We start from the raw sequence: 11,642 nt of genomic DNA on the forward strand, positions 1-11,642 counted from the left end.
CTCTCTCTCTCTCTCTCTCTCTCTCTCCCACACACACACGCGCGCACACACACATACACACACACACACACATGATGCGCAAAACTCCGCATTTGAACAGCCAGTAGCAAATACTTAAACTAATAACAAAACAGTAGTTGATTCAGAAGCGCCAGATTGTCATAGCAAAGTCAGAATTACCTCCTCTCCTAGGTTCACGAAACGGTCGTCCATAAAATGCATTGCTGTTCTGTTGTAAGTAATTTTAAAGATTCCTAAATGCATCTACTTCTGGTAGGCCAAATAAAGTGCTTTTGCTTTCGTCTAGAAACACACAGCGTCTCCCTGACATGGCTGCTTCAACACTAACTGCGGTTACTGAAACCACGCCTTCTTTCTTTGCGTGCACATTTGGGCGGCATTATGCAAATATTTCCACATAGTGAGGTAGATATGTGGGGGCGTGTTAGAACGAGCCGTTTTAGGGGGGCGTGGCAGTCTTAACTTTGATAAAGAATATCTCTTTGGATCAGCTTGTAACACTCCAAAGAGAAAGGAAAACTTGAAATCGCATCATATGACCCCTTTAAGTCCTATTTAGGTGGGTCATAAAAACACTCTTAAATTCAACTAATTGCATCTAATATAAATGTAACTTATTATACATTTCCTTTTAATTGTAAACAACATGCAAAAAAGTTTCCAAAAGCATTACATTCTAATTGTATGCAAGTATATTCTTTTAAAGTATATTATACTTCATAAATATGCTTATATTATGCATAAGTGAAGCCCAATGTACTTAAAGCATCTTTTTGTAAGAAGTACACCAAACCAAAATGTCACAAGTCAGAACACAAATGGATCAATGAATTTGTCATACAGAACAGTATGGCTCACTCTTTTTCCCATTTGCAGATTGACAAATGATCACAAGCCAGACAGAACCATTAAAAAAGAATATTTATATTAAATGCATCATTTCAAAATGTCATCACAGTGACATCACACTTCATGAAACCAAAGACAAAACTAATCAGTCTGTCCATTTTATCAGCATACGTCCCATCAGCGTCATCACAGGTGAAAGGTCCTGAAATTGAGGGCCTCTGAGTTCTCCAGTCAACATGCAAACAAAACCAATCCATCTAGCCTTGAATAAAGTCCAACTAGAAAAGAAAACCGGGGTCCGACAGTTGGATGAAGCCTGGCGGGCTGCCTTCGTTTCTGCAGTTTGATCCTCATTCCTGTGCCCTGTGTCCGTCCTCCACTTTTCCAGGCTGACCGTCCCGATCTCAGACTGCAGAGATGGACCTGCTCCACAGCTGGGGAGTGAACCTAGCCGTCCATTTGCAGACGGAGTACCGGGACTATGAGAATCTGTTTCAGTGGGTGTCCTCTGTGGCCGATCTCCACACCACCTTCTTTGTGTTTTTTCCCATTTGGTTTCATCTGCACAGAGACATAGGCGTTAAACTCATCTGGGTGGCTGTGCTTGGAGACTGGCTCAACCTCGTGCTGAAGTGGTGAGATACTCATCGGCTTGTGTATTGTTAATCTCTGAGCTAGAAATAAGCAAAAAATGACTTGGAACCAATTTGCACTCAGAAATTGCTAGTTAACTTCACAAATAATATTAAGTAATGGCAAGTAACACGTGGAATGACACATGCAATTTTGAAGTAGAAAGACTGAAATCGTATTTTCTTGTAAAACATACTCCAATAATGTGGGTTTTATTTACAACTTAAAAAAATAATTTTTACAGTGTAATAAATGGGTGCATTATCAGAAATATTATCAATTAAATACTGCAGCACAAAGAAAACATAGAACACAATTATTTAATTAAATAATATTTATGTAATAACTTAAATATTAATATTTTTAATATTAATAAAAATAACTTTTTAATTAATATTGCTGAATTATCAGAAATATTATAAATTAAATATTGCAGCACAAGGAAAACATAGGACACAGTTTAATGATTTATAATGAATTAAATAATATTTACTTAATGAAAAATAATTGAAATATTAATGTTTAAAATGAATAGAAATAACTTGATAATTGAATTTATAATATTTCTGATAATGCAATTCATCCAATTTATTACACTGTAAAAAAAAAAGACATTTCAAGGTGAAGAAAAAAGTATGTTTTACATTATATTATATTATTTAATTTAAATGAATTATTATGCTGCATGTTTTCTTTCCTCTACAATTAAACGAATGATTTAAATGATTTTTAATGATGCATTTCCATATTATTTGATGATATATTCATAGGGTGCTATTCGGTGAGAGGCCGTACTGGTGGGTGCATGAGACTAAGTTTTATAGCCCTATAAAACATCCTGAACTGCAGCAATTCTCCATCACGTGTGAAACTGGACCAGGTATATTACACAACTATCTGAAATATTTGATTTTGATGGGTCTGTCACAGCTTTTTGTGGTCAAATGGTTTTTTATAATGACTTTTTACTCTACAGGCTCTTCATATCTCACATAATACAAATCATTATTTCATGTCTGTTTATTAATTTATTTTTGGTAAGTAGCATAAACTTTTGAGGTGACAGCCCCCAACTGACTGAACATTACATGCCCTTCTTATCACATTCATTATGCTGTGTATGAATTACAACTTTATCTCCAAATAAAACCTGCTACTCTGTAGACGGGTAGTTATGCAATTTAAGCAAGGTAGCTGTTCTAATCTTTTATGTGGAAACGGATCTGCCTCTGGTTATCATAGTGTTCCAGATCAAGGGCCGCCTTTGAATGAAGTCATACGTATTACTTACTACTAATATTACACATGTTGGCGAGTATCCATTCATTCTTGACCTGAATTAGTACCCTGGATCAATTAAAAAGGCCCATAAATGACATGTCCTGAACTGATATTGTATCTAAATGGCTGCTGGTATTTTGCCAAAGTTGGTTTGCTGGTCTTATCTTGTTTAAGCTGGATTTAGCTGGTCTCCCAGCCTGACAAGTGTCCAAAACTCCTCTAAAACCAGCCTGAGAAACCAGCAGACCAGTTTAGGCTCCTGAACAGATGTATCTCTAATCAAACAACATTTGCTTTCCCGCACAATCTCTGATTTGATATTTTCTAGTCTGTAATTATAATTGATGTTTGTTTAAACGTTGCCCTGTATTCACCGATGCGTGCTTGGTTCTCGCCTGTCAGGGAGCCCGTCGGGTCACGCCATGGGTTCTGCGGGTGTTGGGTATGTGATGGTTACAGCAGTGCTTTCCATTGTCGCTGAAAGAAGACCACCTCCTTTACATTATAGGTGAGTCTGAGACATCTAAAGAAAACCACTGTTTTAATATAACACACCTGAGAGTACACTAAAAAATGCTGGGTTAAATACAACCCAGTGCTGGGTAAAATAAGTGTAACATCTGCATTCAGATTTTTGCAGCTGATGCTCTGGATGCTTCTGGGTTTGGTGGAGTTACTGGTGTGCATGTCTAGAGTCTATCTGGCAGCCCATTTCCCACACCAAGTTATCAGTGGCGTTATTTCAGGTAGGTATCTTCTTTTTTTCATATGTGGCTCAGTGATGCATGAGAGTGTTCAACATACAAAAAAGGGAAAATTGATTAAAAGTCCAATTTTTTTAGAAATTACTAATTTAGAAAAACTTGTATACCATTTTCAAGAAAAGCTTCTTAAAACTTTCTAATGTCAAAATGTCATGTAGTGTAACCATTAGGTAAAAACAAAAATGGTATGCCTTGAATACATGTGTGTACACATCTCAATCACTATTTTCAAAAATCATTATAATACATTTTTAATGTAGAGTAAATAAAAAGATATGTATTTTTTATACAAATATCATGAATTAATATATTTTTGGGAGTCACACTACATGACATTTTAAAACCAGAATTAGTGATATATTCGTATTGTTGAGATACTATTATTATAGTTTTTTTTATTATTAATAATTTTTTTAATAGTTTTTTTATTAGTAGTAGTATTTAATGTATTATATTAATGTATTTCAGTTCTAGTTATTTCAGTTCATCAAGTTAGACTAAGTTGAAAATTTAATTATTATAATTATTATATAATTAGTATAAGTTTTTATGTTTTATTTTATTTTAGTTAATGTTTATTTTACTTCAGTAAAAAAATTGTTTAATGGTTTTAGTTTTAGTTAAATATAACCCTGACCTGAACTTTTTTTTTATTTATTTTTTTTATATTATTAAGGAATGAAGCAGGTTTATTAAAATAATTTTCTTACAAATAATAATACAGTATTTTGGTGTTTCTTTTATTTCTTTTTCTTTTCTTTTCTTTTCTTTTCTTTCTTACTTGTTTTTTTATTTTTATTTATTAATGTATTTATTTTTCCTTTATGGCCCCCAAAATAAATATCAAAAATACTTTTAATTCAGAAATTAAAAACATGCTAATCTGAAAAAGATTTGGTGTTTGATTTACTTTGAAACCATTTATACTCATTAACTGCTTGTAAATTTCACAAATAATTACAAAGAAACAGCAAGTAACATTAAACATTGAAATTTTGAAGTGAAAGACTGAAATATAACTTTTCATGTAAAACGTACTACAATAATCTGTTTTATTTACAATTTGAAAAAGAACGATTTTTGAAAAATGAGCATAACTATATTCACTTTATATAGTGCATCAGTGCTTTCATAGTTGGTCTTTTATTTCCAGGTATAATTGTGGCAGAAATATTTTCCAGAGTGCAGTGGATCTACAGCGCTAGTCTGAAGAAGTACGTCTGCGTGACTCTGTACCTGCTCTTTTTCGCGGTGGGTTTTTATGTGCTTCTGAAAGCCGTGGGTGTGGATCTGCTGTGGACATTAGCAAAGGCCCAGAAATGGTGCATCAATCCAGACTGGGTCCTTTTGGACAGCACCCCCTTCGCCAGCCTGCTGAGGAACATGGGCACACTTTTTGGTCTGGGGCTTGGTCTTCACCTGTCAGGCTACAATGAAACAGCAGGCCGGAAACACAGCAGCGGCGTCTCTATCAGGACAGGATGTATTGGTGTGTCATTGGTGCTGCTGCAGCTCCTGGACAAGATGACGTTTTCCTCAAGCAACCAGTTCCTTTTCTACCTTCTGTCATTCTGCAAGAGCACTGTGGCTTTGGTGCTTCCCACTGCACTCGTTCCTGGAGTCATATGTTGGATTTCATCAAAAAGCAAGCATGAAAAGGACATGTAGTGCTGATTTTCAAGTTAAATGCAGTGGTTTAGGAAACTTTTTGCAGTGCGCTCTTTATAAAATACCTCAGATGGCATGTACAGGATGGGTGGCTACAAAACTATCATTTAAAAAGTTCTGAACTGCCCTGTGACCATATATCCGTTTAAAAAGAGAGAGAGAGAGAGAGAGAGAGAAAGAAAATATCTTTTAGAAATGTAGTTCTTTGAAATGTACTTTCTATTCATATTGGTTTAAGAAAATTGTATCTTTAAGTTTTTTTTAATGTTTATAATGACTGTAAAAATTTAATGTGTTTTTTTGTTATCTTTAATTCATAAAAATTACATTTTTGGGAGTCGCACCACATGACTTTCACAACCTCAACTAACTTTGCTTTTTCATAAAAGGTATTTTTCTAGTAATCATCTAATATTTGATTAGGCTTATTGACTTTGACACAATCATTGCAGACAGCTGATTTTCAAATATTAATAAGCAGTGAAGCAGTTTTGTTAAAATAATTTTAAAATAAAAAATTGTATATTAATAAAAGATGAGAAAAAAAACTTTCATCAAGCATTTTTTTTTTCTGCAGTATGTTATTTAGAAACAGTATTGAATATGAAAAGTTGGTCAGCATTATGAAAGCCAAATGTCCATGTTGAAAAAAAAACAACCTTTTTAAGGTCTATTTCTTAAATATTTTAGAAAAATGTTCTGCAATACATTTTATAAAGCAAGTGAACATGTAATGAAAAAATAAGGAAATATTTTTATTTTATCTTTATTTTTTTATAATAAATAATAAAGAATAATAATAATAATAATAGTTCATACATTTTTGAGAGTTGCACCACATGACATTTTACTGCCTGAACTAACCTTGCCGTTTCATAAATGGTATTTTTCTGGTAATCATCTAATATTTGCAGAGGTTTATTGACCTTGACACACAGTCATTTGGCAGGCAATTTTTTTTAAATATCAATAAGCTTATAGAATATAATAACTTTATAGAAATAATAAAATATTATGGAAAACTTCTTAATTTATTTTCAAGAATTGCATCCTTTTAATGCAATAATGCCTTTTTTTCCCCCCATACAATATGTCTTTTAGAAACTTTTGAACATGAAACGTTGGTCTGCATTATGAGACACAGTTGATTTGTGAGCGTTTCAGGATGTTCGTCCTCTGGAATACATCCTGCCTGTGATGACTATGATGAATTTATGTGGCTGTAATCAGCTCTTTAACAGACCTTTCCCAGATTACTTGAGCTTGTTGTTGGCAAGTCTTCAGATTACGGCGGCTCCCTGCGTATCTTGTTATCTGTGAATGGTTTTAAAGGCGGCTGGTCCATTCACTAACTAACTTTCATTCACATCTTCTGTTCAAAGGTCCCTCAGTCATGCTCTGTACATATGGCTGGGTTCTGTACATTGTTCATGACGGCTGTTAAAGGGATCATTCAGCTCAAAACGTATAACTGATATAAGACTTATAGCACCGTTCATCTATGTAATATTTGGAGCAACACATTAATATCCTACCAAAAACTGGCTTTAGATGAACAAACAGCAAATTTTTCACATTAGATTAGATATTTTTCTTACAAATGGATATTTTAAAATCAGAAACATAAATAATGTTAACATCTTTTATATCCAGGCAATTTTGTTTCATTGTTGCAACATAAAAAAAATTCTCAAAAAAAAAAAAAATTGTTGGATACATATCCAAAAATTATGTTTCAATTATATTGTATTACTTCATATATTTAGATTATAAGTGCTTACTTGCAGTAATAAATGTAGGATATCTCATGGTGTCTTTTTATGTCTTTAAAGTGAAAGTGACGTGACATGTGGCCAAGTATGGTGACCCATACTCGGAATTAGTGCTCTGCATTTATCCCAAAGTGCACACACACAGCAGTGAACACACACACACCGTGAGCACACACCCGGAGCAGTGGGCAGCCATTTTTTGCTGCGGCACCCGGGGAGCAGTTGGGGGTTCGGTGCCAACCATTAGGTCACGACTTCCCCCAAATTCAGTGGAGAGCACGAACGCAGTCCCCCACTACCATAAATTATGCAGTCGAGATTCCCACATTTGGGGAATTCGCAGGGGTCAGCACAACCGGAGTGCAACAATGGCCGAGCCTCACCCTGGGTGAACCACCTTCTTTATCATGGTGTCTCCCCTGCCAGGTAAGTATCTAATTATTAATTATGGAATATTGTCTCTAGGGTAGACTTTTTTTTAGTTATCTGTTACCAGTCTGAATTAATGCATGCATATCTTTCAGATTTACTTACTGACTACTTTAACTGCACATGATGTTGCATAATGAAATAATGTTTAGAGCGGTGTTTGTTTCTGGTTCACTTATACATGTCAAACTTATCACCGAAGCATCTGTTAATTTTTCCAGTTCCAGTGAGCTTCCTACATTAAGGGTTAGTTCACCCAAAAATGAAAATTCTGTCTTTAATTACTCACCCTTGTGTTGTTCGAAACCCGTAAGACAGTCGTTCATCTTCGGAACACAATTTAAGATATTTTTGATGAAATATGAGGGCTCTTCGCCGCACACTCTCGTCATGATACTGTCGTGAACACGCGTCCACAAGTTACGCAGTAGAGATGAAAATGTGGAATAAAGTCATTATTTTTGTTTTCTTTGTGCAAACAAGTATTCTCCTAGCTTCGTAACTTTACAGTTGAACCACTGATGTCACACGGACTACTTTGTCGATCATCTTGGTACATTTCTGGACCTTGAACGTGGTAGTTACCTTGCTGTCTATGGGAGGGTCAGCGAGCCCTCAGATTTCATCAAAAATATCTTAAATGGGCGGCGTTATGCAAATCTTCCCACATAGTGATGTAGATATGTGGGGGCGTGTTAGAACCAGCCGTTTTAGGTAGGTGTGGCTGACTCTTAACTTTTATAAAGAATATCTCTTTGGATTTGAGACTTTAGTCTTTGCAACTTTACAGATCTTCTTTATACACCAAGAGCTTGTAACACTCCAAAGAGAAAGGAAAAATTGAAATCACATCATATGACCCCTTTAAATTGTGTTCCGAAGATGAACGAAGGTCTTAGGGGTTTGGAACAACACGAGGGTGAGTAATTAATGACAGAATTTTTATTTTTGGGTGAACTAACCCTTTAGTGCACTGTAAAAATCTTTTATAAATAAAAGATTATTGAAGTACATTTTACAAGAATAGTATTTCAACCTTTAAAATGTAATGTTTAATTTAATTTGTTACTTGCAGTTTCTTTAGTTTAAATCTGAAATGTAATAGTAATTTCAGAGTGAAAGTGTTTCAAAGTAATATGCACCATTTTTCCGTGTGTGAGAAAAGAAATTAATGCATTGTATTGAAAAAGTGGGTTTTAAAAATGTATTCAATTTATTTAGAACACAAGAGTTTTTCTTTGCATTGTGTAGTTTGTTTAAAATGTTTATGTTCATTATAAAAAAAAACATCTATGGACACAAACTTTTTTTTCTGAAAAACATCCATAGTGGTTAATTTTCCCTTCTGAGGCCTGCTTTTAAATATTAACTTGCATTGCCTACTTTTCTCTAACCTCTTAACATGTTTAAATTTTGTTCTTCTGTAAGGGTTTGTGACGGGCGTAGTAGGTCAAAGTTCAGAACATTTTGTTTATGCGGCTTGTGGCCTGGAGAATCTGTCCGGCCCGTTACATCACAGACTGCACAAACATCCTTATCAATGTTTTTCACTCCTTACTGAAGGTTACAGGTTGGACGTGTGCCACACAGCGCTGTTCTGTCCCAAAACTTCTTGCATTATTTGCACCCTCATGTCATGCTAAACCTGTAAAACTTTATTTCTTCTGTCAGACGGTGAGATGTACTTCCAAGAAGTACACATTAGCATACTCATAAAAAGTAATATACTTTAAAGGAATATACTTAAGTGTGAACTGAATGTAATGTTTTCATGTTATTTAAAATTCAATGAATATGTATTATAGTTTAAATTTATGTTAAATGCTTTTCTGACCCACTTATGTAGGACGTCAGTACATTTTTATATGTAACTTCATAATTACATTGTTTTTGAAATATGGTTAAAGTGTACTGCCCAATGTAATGACAAGCATTTATGGTAAACTAAAATATACTTTAATGTCATTTCTATTGAAACAGGTATGTCATCTATTTTGTAATTGCACATTTGTAATGATGAAGTTGCAATTTTAGAAATTTTAAACATTACTTCAAGTGTAATATCAAATAACAGCCTTAGTATTTCCACAAAATATTAAGCAGCAAAACCTTTTTTTAACATTGATAATAATACGAATCATTATTAGTAACTGAGCATCAGTAATAATTAAGCAGCAAATCAGCATATTAGAAGGATTTCTGAAAGGAGCATGTGACACTGAAGACTGGAGTAATGATGCTGAAAATTCAGCTTTGCAGCCCAGGAATAAATTTCATTTTAAAATATATTAAAATAGAAAATAGTTATTTCAAACTTTAATAATATTTCACAGTATTAGAGTTTTTACTGTATTTTTGATCAAATAAATGCAGCCTTGGTGAGCAACTTCATTAAAAACATTTTAAAATTATAATGTGTCCAAATTTTGGAATATTTTGGAACTTGGAATATAGTGCACAAGATGGATTCGCTGCTTTCATAATACATTTATGTTGGCTTTGTGTCCTTAAAAGCTTCAGTCCCCATTCATTGTACTGTAAATGTGAATTTATGTAAAAGCACAACCAGCATATTCTTCCAAATATATCATTTTTGTATTCCATTGAAGAAAGAAAGTCATTCAGGTTTGGAATGACATGAATGTGAGTAAATGAAATGCTGCAAGAAATCATAATACACCTGCACTGTAATCATATGATATTTTGCTTCCTCAGCAATCATTCCCTCCTTATCGTTTTTTATCACTGTAGTACAGAGTCTTGAGTGCGTCTCTTCCTCTTTGTACGCACTGATAAACAAGACTTGGCCAATAGACTTCTGCATGTACAATGATACCAAGAGTCATTTAAAGAGCGGTATGGTTAATGACTGCTTGACCTGTTTTCCGCTCCATTGCATGAATGATCTGTAATAAAATGGCAAAAGCTTATCCAGACACACACAGGTCCACTCGGCCTAAGTCAAGGGGGTCACCTTTTCCAGCTGACATAGTTAAAGGAAGATGGCACAATCCTGCTGCATAAAAAAGAGTTGAGCAAGAGTTGTCCATGCGTAACAGTAGTGAACGCTTGTGCTCACAGACATGCTGTGCGTGCAGGAGGACAGGCTGTTCAATGGAGAAAAAGTGGGCCTATAATGCTTTCTGTCCCATTGTCTTGTATGAAATATAATACAATGATGATTTAAAGCAATAAATTGCATGTTGTGAGTGTATAATCTTTTATTAGCATAAAGGCCCCCCAAAAATTGTATTTGGAGAGGGGGAGGGGGAGGGGGGGGTGTTGACAAACAAACAAAAATCAAAATCACTTTGAGTTTGTTTCTTTATGGGAACAGATTTGGAGAAATTTAGCATTCCATCACTTGCTCACCAATGTATCCTCTGCAGTGAACGGGTGCCGTCAGAATGAGAGTCCAAACAGCTGATAAAATAAATTCATCATAAGACATTTTAACTTTAAACCGTCACTTCCGGCTAAAATACAAGTCTTTTATCCATCATACTGCTTTCTCCAGTACAAAAGTTGTCTAATCTGAATCAGGAGAGAAATATGCACAGAGCAAGCACTGTTTACAAGCAAAAAAGTCCAAAACAGTTCTAAACAAATGTGTTGATGTTGATGTGGGAGAACAACATTGGATGGACTTTTTCACTAGAGGTTTTATGGATTGGTCTTTTAGCCAGAAGCGATGGCTTAAATTTACTGCAAATGCCTTCATGATTGATTTGTTTCTTAGAAACAGGCAGCTTTTCACTTCACAAGACATTAATTGATGTACTGAGTAAATTAGTACATTTTCTAAAAATAAATAAATAAATAAAATAAATAAAAAGTTGTGAACTATTCCTTTTCACATTTTTTACAAGATAATGTTAACAATTTGATAAATATAATAAATATAAATTTTGTATTTAAAACTATTTTTGAATGTGACTTACAAGTCCAGTTACTACAGTCATGGCCAAAAGTTTTGGCAGTTTTTTGTACTGAAAAACAATGATAAGCATATCATAAGTTTTAAAGGCTTTTATTGGCAAACAAAATATACTGGGTCAATATTTACAGTGTTGACCCTTGTTCTTCATAACCTCTGAAATTCGCTCTGGCATGCTGGATATTAGCTTCTGGGCCAAATCCTGACTGATGGCGATCCATTCTTGCCTTATTAGTTCTCGGAGTTGATCACAATTTGTGGGCTTCTGCTTGTCCACTCGCCTTTTGA

General features: G+C 34.4%; 1 protein-coding gene across 1 annotated transcript; it reads left to right on the top strand.

Moving 5' to 3' along the window:
- Window positions 1-1,035: 1,035 nt before the first annotated feature.
- Window positions 1,036-5,711, top strand: LOC107708934 (glucose-6-phosphatase-like). Its single transcript, XM_016513301.1, has 5 exons — window positions 1,036-1,505; window positions 2,274-2,383; window positions 3,187-3,292; window positions 3,415-3,530; window positions 4,702-5,711. Exons 1-5 carry the CDS (start codon window positions 1,288-1,290, stop codon window positions 5,214-5,216), a joined length of 1,065 nt encoding a protein of 354 aa, XP_016368787.1. The 5' UTR covers window positions 1,036-1,287; the 3' UTR covers window positions 5,217-5,711.
- The last annotated feature ends 5,931 nt before the right edge of the window (window positions 5,712-11,642 follow it).

Source organism: Sinocyclocheilus rhinocerous, unplaced genomic scaffold (assembly GCF_001515625.1).
Source record: "Sinocyclocheilus rhinocerous isolate Xijiao unplaced genomic scaffold, SAMN03320098_v1.1 scaffold24, whole genome shotgun sequence".
NCBI lineage: Eukaryota > Metazoa > Chordata > Actinopteri > Cypriniformes > Cyprinidae > Sinocyclocheilus > Sinocyclocheilus rhinocerous.